General features: G+C 47.8%; 1 protein-coding gene across 1 annotated transcript in view; it reads right to left on the bottom strand.

Moving 5' to 3' along the window:
• Positions 1-19,880, bottom strand: part of SLCO3A1 (solute carrier organic anion transporter family member 3A1) — a gene marked incomplete at its 5' end in the record, with an annotated part of 122,517 nt that overhangs the window by 11,688 nt on the left and 90,949 nt on the right. Inside the window, 5 exons of the mRNA XM_084293507.1 lie at positions 1,793-1,931; positions 2,862-3,060; positions 4,977-5,141; positions 13,024-13,287; positions 15,912-16,010. Coding sequence (XP_084149633.1) covers positions 1,793-1,931; positions 2,862-3,060; positions 4,977-5,141; positions 13,024-13,287; positions 15,912-16,010 — 866 coding nt within the window. The remainder of the gene's footprint in view (positions 1-1,792; positions 1,932-2,861; positions 3,061-4,976; positions 5,142-13,023; positions 13,288-15,911; positions 16,011-19,880) is intronic.

Below are 19,880 nucleotides of genomic sequence, written 5' to 3'. Positions count from 1 at the left end.
GTTTGGAAATTTGGCTTTGCCTCAGGGCCATGACATGGCCAAACTGGTCCATAATTTTTGATAATGCCCTTTCTAGAGGATGCTACTGCTTCACTAATTTGTATTCAAAACGGTACTGCGAGAAACCACACAAACCAAAGCATCAAAAAGAACCCCAAGATGACGATGAAAGGAAAAGAAAGAATGAATGAGCAAGAGAGAGGGGAAAGGACAGAGAGGTTCTTGCTCAGAGGTTTGCTCTCATGGAGCGCGAGGTCAGGCAGCTGCTCGCTGAATGGACCAAGCTGAATTTTCATTCCTGCGCTCCTTCCAGAGAAGCCCAAGCTTTGCCCTGAGTTGCACAGCAAGGCGGTCGCTCCTGCACTCCAGACACGAACAACGCTGGTCGTACTCTTGCTAAGGGCTCGGCGAACTGGTGAGACACCACTCTGCGTGCTCTGTACAAGCTGGCTTCTTGTCAAAACGCTCACGTTGCTGCCCGAAGTGCTGGCTTGTCTCTTGTCGGGAGGTTGAGGACAGGAGGTAACGTCTTTGCATGTACCACGGCCCAGGCCACACGCTCGTGGGTCCCTTCTGGGGTTGCTGAGAGCACCGTGAATCCGTGGCACTTTCCTTTTTTTTTCAAAGGGCCGCCTTCAGCTTTGAGGCTGGAGTGGGAATTCGGGAGAGAAGAGGTTTCAGCAAGATGAGCTGGCTCCCGGGTCATCTGTACCGCGAGTCTGCGCTTGTTAGCAGCGAGCTTGTGCCTCACTGCCTGGTGCTCGCAGGCGGTTTGTCTCTTCAGGGAGGGGAGGCAGGTTTGATGTCTCCTCAAAAAGGCAGGATGAAACCACAGAGGGATAACTGCACGCGGTGAGCGCTGATGTCCCTGAAGCTGCAAACGGTCACCGCGACCGGGCTCACCTCCCTCAGGCTCCACACAACACGGCAGTGGTCACTGCGCCTGGCACGGCCCCAGCCAGGGAGCAGAGACAGCAGAAACCCTGCCAATTCCCCCCCACGGGAGCGACAGGCCTTCGTTTGCAGTGTAACCCAGCAGGCATTAGCATTTCAGCAGTAAAAAATGGAAAAGCAGACTTTTAAGAATTCCTTGTCTTTACACAGAGATGGCTTGGTCTTGAAGAGCTTTCTAAAGGAATAAACTCTTAGAAATGGAGAACTGAAAAATGCAGAATGTCTTTAGAGGGAGTCTCTGTTCTCTCGACAACTGTTCTTGCCATTGCCTCAGAGAAAAGGAGTGAAAGAGAGAAGCAAGAGGAGCAGAAGGAAATCTTAAACAAGGGTGAATAAAATCAGGAGTTGGTCATATGTGTCTAGGAACCAGACTCGGGGAAAAAGCAAGTAGAAAAGTAGAAAGGACTGGCCAGGGTGAACACTACCAGGTGGAGAACCAGGGAGACGGGGAGCAGCAGGAGAAAAGAGCTTTCCCCACAGTTTGGGCCAGCAAGCTCTTGCAGAAGATCGGGATTCTGTCAATGCACATACACAGATTTCCTCCTGTGCTGCTCTGCTTCAGTGCTGAGAAGAAAGACCGGAAAGGGGGATGACAAGGAGGAGGAGAACGAAGGGAAAACCCATCCTGCTTTATGAGTGCCCCTGGCACACTGCCGCCAGAGCCAGCGGGCATGAAGGCAACAGAGCGAGAAACATCAATGGCTCAGGACCAGAGACTTGGGGGCTTAACCACTGCTGACTGTAACTGAGTGACTCGACCAGATATGCACTACCCTCCCTCACTTGCTCTCACAGAGTCATTCCTACAGGTGAGAGATGCCAAGGAAAGGCTGCTTACCGTGCTGCTGCAGCCAGCAAAGCAGGCAGATAAGTAGGTGACCCCATCTGCACCACAGACTGGAGTGAAGGAATCGGTTTGGCATTCACAGTTGTTATTGCAGGGGGAATATGGGTCCAGAGATGAGGTTGGAGTTGAGCTGTAAGAGAAGCAGAAATAGAAATTAACAGGTAGTATAATGATACCAGCCAGCTTTTCCAATCAGTGCTGCACAAAGATGGCTTTGAAGGGAGGGTGACTTAAGGCAAACAAATTACAAAAAGCAGTGGGCAGGCTATCAAGGTCCCAGCTTGAGGAAATCCAGGCTACAGTCTCTCCTGAGGACAGAAATGCCTTGGCCACCATCCCTCTGCAATAGGAAATCTAACGTGAAACTTGGGCTGCCTCGTCTTCTCAATGAGCAGCCCCAAGGAGACCCTAAGACATGCCCAGAGAGGTTGCTCTGTGTTTTTCTGGAGAAGTGAACAGCTGAGAGCCTGAAGTTTTCATCTTCATAAAAGTCACTACTGTATGCTGAGGAGCACCAGAAAAGAAAACAGGGAATAACTCTCCAAGTCCTGTGAATGCTACAGTGAACTGGGTACCTCGTTACTCCCATCAAAATGTGTTTGGAGCCATTCGTGCTCTCTCCGCCATATCCAAATTTCCATGTGTCAGTAACCTGGTTCTACAAATTCCCTTCAGGCACTCCAATAAACACACAAAGCAGTGTTATGTCCCTCACTGCCAGGAGAAACCAGCTGGCGTGGTGGACCGAGCGCTGTGTAGGTGGCCATGGGTTCAGAACTGGGTCTGGCACCTTTGATTCAGTTTGGCTGATTTTAGTAAAGCTCATTTGCCAGCTGCAGGCACTCAGCTCTCACATGTGGTATGAAGAGCCCCGAGACTGAGAGCATTATTCGACACTGCCCTCCTTAAACTGCTTGCTATATGGTTGCCCGTGGGCCAGCACTGCCTGAAGGTTGCTCATCGAGGACAATTACGTGGCACTTATATAGGCAAAGCTGAGAGAGATGTGCCCTTTGTTGGCTGGATGGAGGGGAGACCCTGAACCTCCCTGGGGACTTACTTGTTTCCATAGGGAACAGTAACCCCTGCCACGGGTCCCGTGTCGCATCCCAGGAACAGGAAAGACACGTAGCAAGCTGTGGACACCAGGTTCACCAGCATGGCCATCCTGATGGCTCCCAGAGCAGAGAGGCTGAGCTTCTTCACCAAGAGGCCACCCAGGAATATGCCCAGACACGCACATGGGATTGCTGTCATCCCTGCAAGAGAAAAAAAACAGTTATCAGCAAGTGCAGGTAAGGGTCAGTGAACCACACTGCTACAGGCTTGTATTTCTCAGCAATCAGATCTGTGTGTTATCGTTGGGAAACCTTCTAATGGTCAACTACCGGAGCTGATATTCATTCACTCAGGCGTGTTCTTCTTAGCAGTCATCAATCAGAAGCCACAGAAGCGCTGACACCTGGCAGTGACTGAGTTAGAGCCCGTCTGGGATGGCAGACCAACTCACCGACCACCAGCCCGCTCCTCTCCTCGCCTCAGGCACTGCACAATTATATCCGCGCTGTTTTCTCCGGCCTTGTTTTAGGACACGGACTGGGGCTGCTCCACACAGAGGGATGTATACTTACCGCTGGAGGAGCCACGATTTTCTTCTAGTTTTCATCCATATTTTAGGAGGATGCCAAAATGGCCAAGGGTGGCCCGCCTTAACCTAAACAACAGCATCTTTAATGTGTCGTGTGACAGCTGGCAGCCAGAAAAGTCACAAATATTCCGAGGTGTCTGGAAGCTTTGGGTGAACCCCACTTGGTATACTTCAAAGCAGTCTGATTTTCAGAGATTAGGCAATAGTTGCATTTGAAAATGCTAAGCCTCCCTTACAGAATCTCCTTAAACTGCGAGATGCAAAATCACTGCCAGAAGTGACTCACTTTCCAGGCACAGAGAGGCATTATCACACTGAACGTGTCTGGGTTCACTTTAATCCCTGTGCTGCCAGTTGCACTCCAAACCTCACCTTCCCAAGCTAAGCTCAGAAGTGCATCCAAATCCTCACATTTCTGGACTCCCACAAAAGCCACCTGGGAAATCTGGCAGCAACGCTGCTTAAATTAAACAAGTTGTGTGGATGGTGGAAGTATCAAAGTCTCCTACACCCTGCTTGGTCAGAGGCAGGACGTGCTCTGGCTCACGGTGTTTCCCTCTTTGCTGGCCAGCCAGCTGGCCACACATGCTGACCAGCCAGACACCCTCCTTCAAACAGCACAGTGGTTGTCCTTCTTCCATTGGGCCAATATTGAAGTTGCTTTCCTTTGTCAAGCCTTTAATTTTCAGGAAAATTACAAGAACCTGACATCTCGGAGACCTCTGCCCTTCTGTAAAACCCATTAAAATCCACCAGCAAGTTTTGCGTCGCCGGTGGTGGCAAGATTGACTGCACGAGGTTGTTTCTTTTGGAAAATTGGGCCCAAACCAGAAGGTATCACTGAGTTCGATGGGAAAATAAGTAACTGTCAGGAGAGCAGCTTGCAAGTTTTTTATTTCGATATTAAGATTCATCCATTTCACAATGTCTCAGTTTTTGACAGGTCACTGCCAGATGCCCATCTGGCGAGCTGTGGGTGCAGATCAGCCAAGATCAACCCGCAGATATTTCAGATGGGTGCTGCTGAGAGAATGGCTGTCACAAACGAATTGCTAGACTGCTTGGAAATGAGCAGCAGGAGAAAATAAATGAAGATCCTGCCTATGCATGAGTATCCTGACAGAGAATGAATGAATGTCGAGAAATGAAGAGTACATGGGAAACAGCCGCAGCATAGCATGGTCAGAGAGAAGGGGTTTTTGAAGCTGTTTCAGCTGATGATTGAGTCCTCTCATTTTCAGTACAAGAGGAAAGGAGGGGACTAACAGGAGAAACTGGAGAAATCTGGAATACCTGAACCAGGAGATAAGTAGTTATATGGGCCGCCCTGTAGCTTGGCAGGTAATTGTGCCAATGGCCCAGTTTGGTTAGGATTTTTGCTGAACTTCAGGGCCATCACATCTTTGGATGCTGGGCAAGTTACCTTCTGAGCAGCCTTATCAGCAAGCCTGGTTGCAGCTACCAGTCATGCTGAATATTTCAGTGCCTTCGGATGCTGGAGGCTCGGCGGTCCCTGTGGTTACTCACCCAGCAGCTGGTTGGCAGACGAGGTGGTGAGGTTGAACTGCTGCTCCAGGTACTTTCCCAGGAAGGCGGCAAAGCCCGCCACCACGGCAATCTCCATGCAGGCTGCCAGGATGATGCAGGTGAAGACAGGATTGGAGAGCAAGTGCTTTGTTACTTTGGGGATCACTAGAAGAGAGGAAAAAGGGAGAGGTGTTATCGTGCAGGCTCTGCTCGAGGTGCTGAAGGTGCCTTGCTACTCTCCTGAGGACAAACTCATGGTATTAGGGCTAAATTTCCACTCTACACAGAGAAACTGGTCGAAAAGTGGCAACACAAGATGAAACAAACCCCACAGTGTCATCTAAAGTACCAGGAGGTGCAAAGAGAAGTCATCTGTCATTATTCCTAAAGGCTAAGGATGATTTTGAAATTTTGAAAGATCAATGTTTTCCAGCATTGCTCTCGTTTCCCTTGAAGGGACGTCAGTCAGAGCCTGATATTCTCTTTTTCCTTCACCTCTCCCTGCCTGCTCCCCATGAACAATACCAAGTCAGCTGATAAGTGCCATGAGTGTACGTAGTACCCACATTCTTTCAAGCTTTCAGACACAAGCTAATCCAAGCTCACATTTGGCCCTTCCTTTTCCTGCCATCCAGGTTTGCTTCAATTTTTAATTTCCACCTAACACTGGCTCACACGCCAACATCTTCTTGCAGCACATTTGTGTGCAAGCTGAAATTCTCTTCTCTGGCCCAGGGGCACTCATGAGCATGAAGGATCCCACACCTAGGCCAGGCAGATTAGCCTGGGTGTTCCCACAAACCTGAGCTTGAGCAGCTGAACGACACCTTGTGCCTAGCCCCTACCAGCCTCGGTGGCTGCAGGGGTAGCAGGGGACGTGCTGAGCTCCTCATTGTGTAACACACACACACACACACACACCCCTGCTTTAGTTTCATGATCCCTTGCTCTTCCCTCCCGCATCACTAGTGTCCTGAGCCCTCTTCCAAGCTCGTCTCTATTTCCGATAAGGAAACAAGTTACCTTACAAAGGGAAATTTGGCTAATGAATCAGATAGCACATTTTCTACTTCAGTGAACATTTTAATTATTGCCGAGATAACACAGCTTGAAGAGGATAGCATAGCAGTACAGGAGAGAGCCTTGCTTTGTCTCAATACCTGATGACTAATTTCTCCCTGAATTAAATGTGAAAATCATTAAGTTTGAAAATTACCCTGCTGAAGTGTAGTGAAGCCTCAATGGGCCCCTATTTGCATTTTGAAAATCCATTCCCCACCCACCTCTGGTGTACCAGGGTCTGCCAGATGACAGATTTCTCTGGTGTGGCTTCTATTTTCCCTTAGGGCTTTTTTTTGGTGTGAAATCTAATTGCACTGGCCTCAGCAAGAAAATGCACAGCTCTTTGTCAAGGCTCTGCTTGGGTCCCCACGGTTCTTTCTTTGGGAGAAAAAAAAAAGGTTATAATTAGGTTTGATCTAACCTTTCTGGAAGGGACCACTCCACAGTTTCTGGTCTCTTTACATCACAAATGTTTTTTCGTGCTGTATAAAATTCTTGCTTCCTGAGAATTTGCTGAACATAATGAAGGTGCAGGAGGCACAGCACTTTTTAGTGGGAAAGGACTTATTAAAAAACAAAACAAAACAAAAAATTACAGGGAAGAAGAAGTCTGGGAGATTCAGACATGGACGTATCTCAGAAGCTACCTGCTGCCTCCTTCAGTTCTTTGGGGGCCACCTGCAGAACTTCCCCTCCTTGCCAGGAAAAGAAGGGAAAAAGCAAAGGTGGACTTGGCAGAGCTGAGCTCGGAAAGCCATATTTAAGGTATTACTGCCTGTTGTGCCTCTGGAGTTCAATCTGTACAAGATTAATGGATTCCTTGAGATGTAGCTTTGTGCCAATTCAAATGTAAAGACACAGAAGTCTCTCTGTAACTTCACCCACCAAATAATAACACTGACAGCCTGTCTTTTGCAAGATGGAGTTAAAGATCATGGACATTTGTTGCTGAAGGTTGCACGGCCAGTACCAAATCTTCATGCATTACAAAGTGAAAACCAATCCCTCATACATGCTGGAGGAGAGGAAGGGTTTTGCAGTCCCTGCAGCATCTCACACGAATGAGAAGGCTGCTGCGACTGCCTTGCCTGGCAGTAAGTCCCACCACTTTGTCACCGGTCATCCTCTCTGTGCATCTGGGCGTGAGGTTTCGGGGACAAGTTTGTCCTTTTCTGCACATCTGACCAGTGCATAACGCAACGGGGCTCTGTACCAGCTATATAATAGGGTGTAACACAAAACCCAGTGCAAAGAGCACAACAGCAAAGGAGGAAATGCCTGGCAGCCTCCACCATCTTCTCTCAGCATGGGCCAACTCATTCCCTTTTATTTTCTAAGGAAAATGACAAGAGGCTCCCCAAAGAAATGAATATCCTTTCATCTTGCTACTGCCACCCGTTAAGATGATTCATTTGACACCTGCTGCTGCCTTATCTGTCTCAGTTCTTGGGGTGAAATACCTCTGGGAACAAGATTAAAAGTCAGCAGTGAAGTTTAAAAACCTCTCCCTAGACTGGAGTGACGTACATTCAGCTGTCTGGCATATGGTGCTGGGTAGGAAGGGGGAATGGAAGATGTCTGGTGGGGGACAGGAAAGCCCCAGGAGCACAAGAGCTGAGCGTGGTGCTCCTTCCCTGGAGGTGATCCCAGTGGAAGTGATGATAAACGTTACCTTGCGCCTTGCTGACTCAATCAGGATTTAGACGCGTGCTCCAGCCCAAAAGGTTAGCTGCATGCTTCGTAGCAGCATTTTGGAGCTACAAATCTGATGTTGAAGTCCACTCATTGAATGGAAAAAGGGAAAGGACTTTGGGATTCAAAATAGTCTTGGAAGTCTTCATGGAGAACCCGCTAGCTGTATCAGACAAGGCACAGGGAGGCTCGCCCTCCCATGGTCAGAAGGATTAGCTCATTTAACATCCTCATCCCAACACACCAGATATGTCACAGAAACAACAATACACTGAGAAGAAGTAGAAACTTTATCACCCTCTCCTCCTGCTCAAGTAGCTAAAGCCTTCAGCACTGGTCATAGGATGTTCAGGTTGGAAGGGACCTGGGAGGATGCCCCACAGCTCTCTGACGCCCCTGCTAATCCCTCACCTTCACACCTTTTACCACCCTCAGCAACACCACGCCAAGCACCAGCAGTTCGAGCTGAGGTTGTCGAGCATCCCCTCCTGCTGATGGGCCAGCTGTGGGTGACAGACCACGGGCTCGGCGAGCAAATGCACTTATGTACACCAAGTAGCTTTGATTTGTCACTAAACATCGGGGAGTACCGGGGATAATTGGCAACCTCATTACATGAGGTTTAACTACTCTCCAGAAACGACAAACTATAATCATCATGTTGGTGCTTGAAATGAATTGTTTGGAGCATTACAATCACCAAGGCCCCTTTTTCCAGTTGGAGCACCCTACAGAGACATGTTTTCAATTTGCAGTAAAGATGAGGAACACAGAAAGCAAAGTAATAAATTAGAGGGAGGTTTACAGCCCAGTCCACCTAGGACAGTGGGATGGGAGAAAGACAAAATTTAGCATTGATCCAAAATACTACTTTCTAACAGCAATGTAGGCAAGTCTCAAATTTGAATAATAATAATAAACAAAACAAAAACAAAAGGCAAGATCTGCAGCTTGCTTGAGGAATAAGGGATGAAGAAAAGAGTGAAGGCAGCAAGAAGAAAATACCTCCTGGAAAGAGGAAGCTTCTGTAATAGGGAGAGAGAAGATGGGAAAAGGCAAGAGGCACTAGAGATAATTCAAGTGAGCTTAATATACGAAAGTTCATAAAATAAATAACAAAAAAAGGTATGAAGGAAAAGGATGACACCCATGTCAAACAGGCTTCTTGGGCAGTGGGTTCCTGTAGTCTATTGTCCTGCCCCCAGCAACAGCAGCAACCTGATGTAGAGCATTTCATGGTCACCTGCCTCCCCTTCCTTACAATTAGGACTTCTCAGCAAGCCTTTTAGGTGTTGGTAAGGAACCAAGGTCTTGGGACCAACAGATCTGGGCCAACGACTCGCCTCTACGGCCACACAGCTGGAGCCCTCTCCAAAAGGTTTTCACTGGGACATGTTAGAGCTGTAAATTTGAAACTCCTTGTGGGACCTGCTAATCCTGCTCAATTCCATGAATGCCCACAGAGGAATACAGGCTGGGACCTGTGCACAGCTGGGAGCTTCTGGCCCAGCACTACCTGTCTGCCCGGAGAGCACTCGTGGGGTCAGGGAGCCAGGACCCAGGGGAGCTCTCTCAAGGTACTCAGTAGATCGGCACAGAGAGCAGGAAGGAACCGAACAGAAGACAAGACAGCTGTCAGCTGTACATCTCAGCTCTCCTACGCTCTTGGAAATGAAGCTGGGTGGAAAGCAAAATGTTTCCAAATTGAGGGAATTTGCAGTTTTGAAATTCATTTAATTCCGCAGTGGGTTTGCTTTTAATTCCTTGTGAATGAGTTTCTATCTCCAAACCTGAAGGATTCCATATCAATTTCAATCCCGTGCCATTTTTTCATATCTCTCGCTAGACAGACGTAATGAATTTCTGGTTTAAATAATTACACAATAAAATGCATTTAGAGCGGAATGCTTCAGGAGAGTTAAAGAAAAAGCCAAGGAAGCATTTTGAAACCAAATTTCATCAGCGCTGACCACTCGAATTCAACAAAAGCGATGTTTTCATAGGAAAAATGGTTCTGACAGAGCATTTCCAAGCACGTCCCGGAGCAGGTGGTGGGTTAGAGGCAGCGTGTTGATGTGGAGCAAGGGGCAGATGCGTGGCAGACATGAGCAGAGGGCACAGGTGCCCTGACAGAGCCGAACGTCATCTCCAGCCCCAAATAGCAGAGAGGTCCCCAGGGCAGAGCAGAGGTGTGAAAGCAGAGCCGTGCCCCCGGGACAGCAAGGACTGCTGCAGCCCATGCCTGAATTGCTTTTGTGGACCACACGAAGAACGCTGGATGAGAACAACCCTGCCAGGCTGCCAGCTGGGAGCAAAGATCAATGGCAGCATTTATCCACCCTCTCCCTGCTATTAATCCTTCGCTTTCCTGTGCGCCCAAACGCTTTTGTGTTGCTTAACTGAAACACTGATCACAGAAAATGGTGCAGCATTCGTTCTCCAGTTTGGTGATGGTTAGCACCTCCCAGGATTGTCCCTGGGCTTTCTTGAGGAAAGCCAGGGGATCAAAGGGACTGCCCTGGGCTCAGCCTCCTTCCCCAGCTCTCTGGGGGCACAGAAGAGCTGCCCCAGCCAGCACATCCTACCTGCAACACGGTGCATGGTTTTCATTGCAAGTTTGAAGTTCTTCTTAAAGATGCTTGGTTTCACACCGTGAAAATACCCCACAAAAAGAAATGCTATGGCTTCCCTAAAGCTGGCTCCTCCTTTCCATTTAGGCCTTGGTAGAGATGAAAAAGACTTTCCAACACTTCGAGAAGGTTGTTCCTGTATTAGTCACAGCTCTTCTGTGTGCTAAGGCTAGAGAAAGCCAAGGAATCTCACCCAGCCTTACGTCTCACTGTCTCTCAGCAAACATTGTAGTGTCTCAGGCATCCTCCCATGTGCCAGACATGCCTTGTCACTAGCTGACAGCCATGACCCAGCTGGGAGCACGTCTCCAAATTACACTACCCCCCTTCTCTCCTGCCACGTCTAGTCACTTGTAGCAGTCACTGCGAGATGTGAATTCTTTTTTTTTTCAACAGCCAAAAAGGACCTTCAGTTTAGCCTCCAAGAATGCCCTGTTGATTCAACATGTTCACACAAAGTCCAGAGGAAGAACTTTTCCTTCCCATAACTAAGCACAAGAGATGGACAATCCCACACCTCCATGCAGGCATGGACTTATGCCCCATACACATCTGTCCAGGACTGAGCTGCAGTGACAACAGATATGAAAAAGGTCTTGGAATTACTGGCCACACAATTCCTGATGAACGTTTCCACCCACAAACCCACGTACAGGTACATTCTCTGCTGTTCAGCTCCACAAATGCATGCAAACCCTAAAGCCCATGATAGGACAGAACTTGTGACTACACGTACACATTTATATTTTTAACCTCTGTATGCAATTATCTCTCCTTTTTAATCCTAAGGAAAAGAATTAACAGGTGTAGCTTTCCCCAAAGGAAACCTTATACAGCCAACAAATGGATTAAGGATATTAGGTCCTACCATGCAGGAATGCACATATATTTTCCAGCTGCTGGCAGAATAATGCATACACACAGCAAGATTCAAGCCATCACCTTAAACACTACTCATCAGAAGTGAGAGAAGCATGTTTGTCTTCCCTTGTGGGGTCTGGTCACCTCCTCCAGGCAGGCACTTCAGCAAATACGACTCCTGACCACGTTCTGACTGCGACAACAGTGCCAAGGGACTTGAAAGGAGATGGCAGCTACCAACACCATGTCATCTGTGACAGCCGCAAAGGCGTGACTAAAAAGGTCGTTCCCTGTCTTATTTGATGCAATGTAAATTGTACTTCAAAGTCCATCTACAAAGAGACTTCTGGAGCTCACTGATCCGAAGTGGGATTTACCTGCAATGAGAAGACTAACGTGGAGGACTGTAGTGCCTCCTGATGCAATCAGTACTTCGAAGCATATGGAAGTGACACTTACACTTCTGTACTTCAACGAGCAATAGATGTTGTGGCACCCCCCCTCTACTGGCCTCTCGGTGTGCAAGAACCTCAGCTTGCTTAGCACCACCCCCAGGCAGAACTGACACCCTTCCTTGCAGCAAGGACGTGCCATATTTTATTCCTTTCTACAAAAATGCAAAAATGTCTAGTGCCCACTCCAAAAACTAAGCAGCCAGAAACAGATGCTCCAGTGAGTTGCCAACAAAAGCCACAGAATCATCCAGATGGACGTACCATTGAAAAAGCCCATTTCCCAAACCTGAGAAAATCCTTGCAACAAGGACAAGAGGATCACAAAATTCATTTTCCTGGCACATTTTCAAACAATGTATTCTTTTACCTTCCTTTCTTTTGAATTTTCTCATCAAGTCAAAGTTTCACATCTTTGACCTTCCCTTAATGAACAACCACATCAACTATTCAAACCATTTTTATATTTAAAGAAAACATTTTTTCCCCAAAGCCTCTTTTTTCCCTTCCCTCATGTACCTCGTTCAACTCCCAATTAGGGTGACTGCACAGGGAGTAAGTGATTTTGTCCTCATTTATCAAAATGTATTAGGCAATAATGAAACCTGCTCTGCCACTGTGACAGAGAGTGGGAAGCAACCACCAGGACTACAGAACCACCCTCTTGGATGAAAGACTTTCTGGTGCAGAGTACGGAAAGGATACAAACCCACACTCCTGCAAAATGCCAGGTCGTTAGCTGGCCTTAATTAGATCCAGGCCCCTTGACATCACTGCAGGACACGATGTAGGGTTTTCTATTCCGAACTGCTTCAAGCTATTTTCTACCCCGCTGCTTTGCTGCCATTTGGGCTGGTATCTCTCTCTTCCCCATCCCAGTTTAAGAGCTGTGTTGGTAAAGCACTTGTTGCCTTGTATCTGGGATTGCAGTAGCCCTGCTGCAGCCCCGGTGCTGAGAGCTCCCCATCCCTTTGAAGCAGCCGTGCAGGCTCGCTCTCCGTTTCAGGAGGCAGAGGGAAGCAGGACAGTAGACTGGAGAGAAGTTCACAAACTGCTTAGGCAACTGCATTCCCCTTCATTTTTATCAACCCTACAGGACTATCACGGATTTCAGAAGCTTTGTAGTTTAAAAAAAAATAAATCTTTCAAGTGGAACAAAGTCTCTCTTTAAAACGAGGACAATGCCAGAGATAATTAGAAGCTAGGGACTGAAATCTCAGGACACTAGGTTTGTATTTTTTTTTCTGGGTAGAGGTAGGTAGCCCGAATCAGAGACCAATTATAAATCCCGCCAGATGCTAGTCTGTCGCTGACTCTCACAGAGAACGTGACAAGAGGGCAGTGCCTCACCTCGCAGCTGCTGGAAGCAGGTCGTGCTGTTCTCCGTGTCCAGCGGGTGCCGCAGGACCCCGTTGCTCGGCTTGGCCCTCTCGTAGTCCCTCTCGGGAAGCATGGCCTGCTCGCTCTCCCCGGCGTGCTCCGGCCGCGGGGGCAAGGACTGTGGGAACCCAAACATCGGCAGGGACGAGAAGAAGAGTAAGGCACCGCAGAGCAGGAAGCCTCCCCACCACGCACCGATCCACCGAGGGTCGTCCGGAGTGATGTCCAGCTTACCTGCAAGAGGGCACAGGTGTAAGTGGCAGGGCTGCGTGGAGGGAACTCAAGGGGTTAATGGTCCTGTAGGTTAGAAATCAATTTTTGGGGGCTCTGTTGGCTGGTGAGGGGCTACAGATCATCCCACACCCCTCTCCTGTGAGCCACCAGCACATACGGACCTTCTCCTGTAAGAGGTCCTTAGGATAAGCAACCCTTCACTTGTCTATCCTGATGGCATGTCCAGCTTCTGCAGCACCCTGAAATCAGGGCTTCTCTCCAATGTCTTCGGCCCTGCCAGCTCCAGGATGCTGCTGTGTACAAACCAGTGTCACCTCTGCTGGCACCAAGGTTTTGGGCATCACCAGCCCAGTGTGTCAAACGTGCAGAGGGAAATAAACCCTCAGTGGCTTCTCCAAAAGCTGGCAGCTGCGGACATGGTCTGTGAGGGAAATGGTTGATGGATAAGGGACATTTGGGCTTTTTGGGCACCTGTGACTGTAAGGAGGGTGAAACAATCCTAAAAACTGGGAGAGAAACCCACTCACTGCAGCAAATTGGCCCAGAAATGTGGAGATATCAAAAAAGGAAGAAAAGCAGAGTAAAAAACGAGTATCCTACGGGCTGCCACTCAGCAGAGATAAGGAAAAGGAAGGCACTGGAGTCAATTCGGGGGAATAAAAATAAGCAGCAGGAGAGAAGAAATTGTATTCCCAACAGCAACCTCGCTGCCACAGCCACTAAGTGTGCTGGCGGAGGGTGCCCAGCACTGGGAGCTGGGTCCTGGGAGAGACTGGGCCCCACGTGGCTGGAGGAACAAGCTGCCCCATCATGATGTCTGTCTGGTTACAGCCACTCTGAAAAATCCGTCTCAAGTGAGGCAATCAAGTTGTCTCTCTCGCAGAGACAGAAGGAAACTCTTTTCTCCTTAGGGAAAATAACACGCAGCTCTCAAATATATATAAAGTTTGAAATATAGTGTTCTGGGAGGATTGAATTCTTCGGCTGTTATTTCCTCCTGCCTGAAGTGCATTTTTTCAGGCTCTTGGGAACACAGCCACAAGAAGAGCCATATAAACAAAGGTCTTCCTCACATCCCCATCCTATAACAAGCCCTGCACGGCAGGCAGTGCAGCAGCTGCCCTGGCACCCTACACCTCTGGTCTGGAACAGGGAGCGGGATCGGGCTCGCCTCCTGGAGCTCAGTCTCCTTGCACTGGCCCGAGCTGCAAGGCAGAGCCAGCTGAAGGCCGAATCGTTTTCTGGTAATAAAAGAGACCGTGGCCATGTGTGCCCCAGACTTCAACAAAGGACCATGGCCAAAGGCAGCTGGACCTGCCCCTGGAAAGTGCTGTACCCTCCCTGTACCCTGATGGGCCCTATAACTTTTCACCAGCATCTTGCACTGATAGTACCAACAGCAGGTGTTCAAAAAGTGCACAAGACTCAAGCCAACGTATTCCTGGTGTTACTCCTGCTTCTTGCAGTTTGTGGCTTACGGACTTTATAAGATAGATTTGGTGGCTTTTCCATTTGTTCTTCTATAATCTCATGCAGTTGTCTTTCAACCCACTTGCAAACTTTTAATGCTCTGTGGTGAGGAGTTCCACAGCTTCACCTACTGGACAAGGAATGTCTTCTTCTGCATATTCGTATTTCAGAGGGAATTATACTTAATGATCAAATGCGTAGCAGGATTCAAGCAAGCTCCTCTGCCTACAGAATCATATGAGGCTTTGGCATAGGTGTGCAAGGTGTAAGAAGGGGCCATGCCTCTCTGACCAAGCCATAGCTAAAAGTTTCAGCCATCCAAAAACTAAAAGACTTCTGCTCATTTCGTATTATTAAGATTTCTTCACCTGCCACATACATGTAAGACCAAGAAAGGCCAGCAGCACTTTTCCAGATTCGCACAATTCTTTTCTGACCGCTGCAAGGCTAAACTTCATCCAAACGCATCCTGTGAAGATGTATTTGCAATATCATAAAACTGGAGCACACCCTCACAGGTGACAACACAAAGTCTTAGGTTTGCAGCCTACAGCCAGAGGGCTTGGGGAGCAGTGGAGAAAAGCCTGTTACACATTGCCCTCTAATGGCAAAGAGGGCACAGTGCAGGTAGCAATACAAGAATTTACACGTTTTTCTTAACGAATAAAAAGACAATTTGCCAACGATTTAACCCAAGAGCAGAGTCAAGGTGAGCAATAATTAACACTGCTTTGGGAAAAAACAACAATGTTCTGAGACTGAACTTGGTCATTTTCAGACAGTGCTGGTGTGGGTCTGATGGGTGGGCATCCCCCAGAGTGCCTGGATGTTCCAGGTGGCAGCTCTCCAAGGTTCATGCCCTGCTCTGGACACAGCCCCCCTAGCATGACTCCACCCATGCTGCCCTGTGTGCTCTGCCACTGTGATATTTTGATCTTTTAGCCACTACAAACCTGTTGCTTATGGGGATGAAGTTGAAAATAGTTGAATTCTAGTCAAAAAATAAATAAAAAACCAAAAACCTCTAAAAATGATATACATACATAAGGGGCACTCAAGATGAAATGAGAAGCAGCGTCCTACTTGCACGCATCAATGTTGTCACGCTGATACATCAATACACTTGATTTTAAACAAATCCCCTTTCTCCTTACTTGTGTCAATGAAGACAGCATCCACGTAGATTTTGGTACAGAAGGAGCCCAAGATAAATCCACAGGCTGGCCCAAATACCAGCATCGTAAACAGGATCCCTACAAGGAGAGAGAAAATAGAAAATTAGTATTTGGCTCAGATTATTCCTTGCAAGTCGTTCTGCTTGGCTCCTACGAGACGGCATTGCCCTACTAACACCAAATAGATACAGATATGTCTCTGTGTCGAGTGCTTCAGACAAAAGGGCACCCTAATGCTTTTTGCTTTTCCACAGCCTTTCAGGAAAAAGAATAGATGAAGCTGTGATAATGCTGAAGGATTTCTATTGAGCTGGGAAGACTGTGGCCATACACTGTGCTCTGGTTGTCTGGCCACTCTGAAGAATGTCTTACTCGAGGTAAAGCGGACCCGTATTCTCTCCACAATGAAGGGACTTTTGCTACCCCCAGCTAAATCTGGGATATTTGCAGAATTTAGATCCAACGAATCTATGAAATCGTGAGTTGTCACAGACTGCTGGATGAAGTCCCTTTAGAGAGGTAGGAGCCCCCATTCAAACCCGTGAAAGCCTTCTCCCTAGCATGTATCACGTAGCAAATATTCCCTGAGACACACGGCTACTCAGACCTCTCCTGCAGACTCACTCTTCCTGCAAAACCTGCAGGAAATTGCCAAAGCAATGCCAGGCAGAGAGTTCTTGTGAGACGACGACTTACTTCTTTAATACAATATTTAGAACCATTTATTCCCACTCCCATTTTGGCCCTGCAGCAGGCACGCCGCAGGCACGCCGCCAGCTCTCAGCCATCCCGGGCGGAACGGCAGCGGGACGCGAGGATAATCCAGAGACAGCAGCAGCAGAGATAACACAAAGCAGTTGTAAATTAGACAACGGGAGCATATTTAGCGCCTTCACGTGGGACGGACAAACAACAACAAGTCCCTGCGGAGCCTTGTAAGAGGCTTTCTGAAGGAATCACCGGCAAGGCTGAACAGCACGGAGAGGAGCTGCGTGTGCGGTGAGGACAGCATGGCCAGGGACGTGTTGGCCTGTGGTGGTAAGGCCATGCCTTGATCCCCTAGGACCCGTAAAGCCTCCCCTGGGAGACCCCAGGTGCTGTGAAGCACCTTGTGGGATGTGAAGGAGAGCAGGGGAAGGGCTTTCTGCCCTGTGCCCACCCAGCACCATCGCCCTCTTTCCCGGGGCTACAAAACTTCCCGTGGCACTTTATAAAACATCCACGGCGCATTTTTTTGGTCACTAGATGGCATCGGTGTCTGTCACTCGCCCACCAGCAGCGCTGGCACTGAGGTTGTAGTGGAAGAGTTTAGTTTTAACAGAGTTATCCGGCAGGGGAACAGCCACGGCTGTTACCCTGATGGCACTCCGGCAATTCAACCCCTGTTGGGCTGAAGAGGGACAGAGATTTGTCTGGGGATGGTTTCCAAACCACAGGCAGAGCTGTCAGAGCATGTGGATGTAAGTTAAAACACTACCAAAATGTGTTTCATGGGGCAATAGGTGAGACAAACACACACACAAACACAAAATCCTTCAAAATAAACAAACAAAAACTGGGGAATACCTTCCCTTTTTCCAAAGCAGAAAGAAGCAGAGGCCTTTTGCCTGTGATCCATCAGCAGCAGAGAGATGCAAGCACGGGCAGTGAGCTCAAACAAAAAGCCGACTGCAGGAGAGCTGCCAGATGCAGGCACACACACACGTCTGTGCCCCTTTTCCCAAGGCTCCCCCTGCAATGGGTGAATGCTGCTCCTCCTCGAGCAATTTGTATTGCACAGCAAACAGCCCCTTCAAAACAGAGCCATGTCCTCAGTTCTCAAAGCACCACCTTTTATATCCTGGCAGCTGAAATCCAGAAGGCATCACTCCGAAATGTTCTCGCTAGAGGGCAATGTGGGATAGGGCAGGGAGCTGAGGAGCTGAGACCTTACAGTAAGGTATTAAATTAACATTCACCTCTAGGGTAGGTGCAGGAAATGCTTGTGTTAATTGTGTTTTTACTTTTTCTACATTTTGTCCTAAAAGCAGGTAAACAGCAGACTCTCCCCATGCCCTTTTTGCTATCCTCTTTCAAGATACCAACAAAACCCTTTGACTGCAGAATTTTACACTTTGTCTCACAAATTGAACAGATCCTGAAAAAAAACAAGGCATGGGCTGTCACGATCGATAGCCTGGGGCCTGGAGGGAGCTGGACGATGTTCAAGGGTCGGCAGAACACACCACTGGGCACAAGAAGTAGGCACTGAGGTAATGTGGATCCTACCTGTGGTTGAACATGTACGTGGAATTCAGCGCTCGAGAGGAAATTACCCAAATTAGAATTAGCTTAAGACATCCTTCCTCTTCCGAGAAATTCTGCATGATTGCTCATCACCACTGTTATTAGGAAAACACTTTCCATGTCATCTGCCTGACCACACAACCATGAAGCTGCTTCGTTAGAGAAGCTCGAGTAAAACCTCTTCTCCCAGCCCTGGGGTTGCTGCTAAGGATGAAGATGTCTTAAGCTTGTGGATGGCTTTAACACCACTTGCTAGGGCTTTTCCCATCTTTCCCTCTAACTTTTTATTCAATCAGCCTGATTCAACACAGGTGGATGCTAAAGAGCACCAATACCAGGAGCAAACAGATCCAAGATCTAATCCTGGCTCCATTACAGCCTCTTGCAGAAATCCCACTGATGGTAACAAAGCTGGCCATCAGTGCGGGATACTCCAGCCTCTTCCCTTTCATTCGTAGCTTAAAATTCATTTCCATCGCTCAGAGCTGCACATTTGGTAACAAACATAACCGAGAGAAGGGAAAACAAAGCGAGAAGTGCCAGATCCAGCAGTGCTCTGCAAATACACACCTCCTGCTCTGCACAGCAGGCTGCCCTTCTTTCAGGGTGGCTGTGCTTCATCCTGCACCCAACATTGCAAGGAGGAGCAGGGCATGTTCCCAGGGTAGCACTATACAAACCACTGGAAAGAAAGATGAGAAAGGTTTCTCCCTTGTGCAGTTTGGTGGGTTTTTAATTTTTTAGTTTATTTTTTTAATTTTAATTCTTTCCAGATTATGACAATTCTTAAAAATGCTAAAGAGCTGAGGATTGAAACTAACAAACTTGCTTTGGGACAATTCAAAGTTTCCTTTGGTAATTCAAAAATACTTAATTACATCTTGGTCCTTTTAAAAGCACAATTATATTTTATTTTGAAAAAGCTCCTCATTTTTAGCTTTCTTGTTCTATCCCTTTCTGCCACTCCCATTGCCCTTGGAAAAGTCAGGCTGAAAAAAAAAAAGGAAAGAAAACCAGGCTGGACCGAGGAATTAGAATAATTTTCCTCCCCCTTTTTATCTAATGGAACAATTTGCCAAATTCTACTTTGTCCTGTCAACTACCAGACATTTTCCAGGGGCTGAGGAAAGGGCAGGGACAGAGGGAAGAATTTGATCTGACATTTCGTGATGGGACTTTATCACTTCTTAGTGAATAAGGCCCAGGACTGCTAATGCAGTTCTCCATTAGAGCAAAAGGAGAGAGCAACAGCAGGTGCGGCTACATCTGTGGAAAGAGATGTGCACAGAGATGCTCCATCAGTCATGCAGAGTTACAAGTTACAAAGCCAGGGATAAGGGAAGTCAATATTTCAGTAATAAGGAGCTATCCCCTGGCGATCCAGGTTGCTTTCCAGCAGCAGTAGGATCCCCAAACACTACCAAACTCTTGCTGTCCGCATCAAGTCGATCTCTGTAAAGAATTACTTGGGGACAGTGACTCCCAGCAGAAAACTCCTGGCTGGAAATAAGACATTGAAGGAGATGCAGCAAGACTTGCCAGCCACGGGTTAGGAAAAAAATGCATGTTTTTTTTTCTCTCTCTTTTTTTTTTTTTTTAACATGAAACCCTGAAGCAAAATGGTCAGAACTCTGGGTATGGGTTTCTTTTATAAAAGAACTA

This window comes from Netta rufina, assembly GCF_964035555.1.
Source record: "Netta rufina genome assembly, chromosome: 11".
NCBI classification, from domain to species: Eukaryota; Metazoa; Chordata; class Aves; order Anseriformes; family Anatidae; genus Netta; species Netta rufina.
The sequence above is the reverse complement of the archived record's forward strand: the minus strand, read 5'-3'. Positions and strand labels throughout refer to the sequence as shown.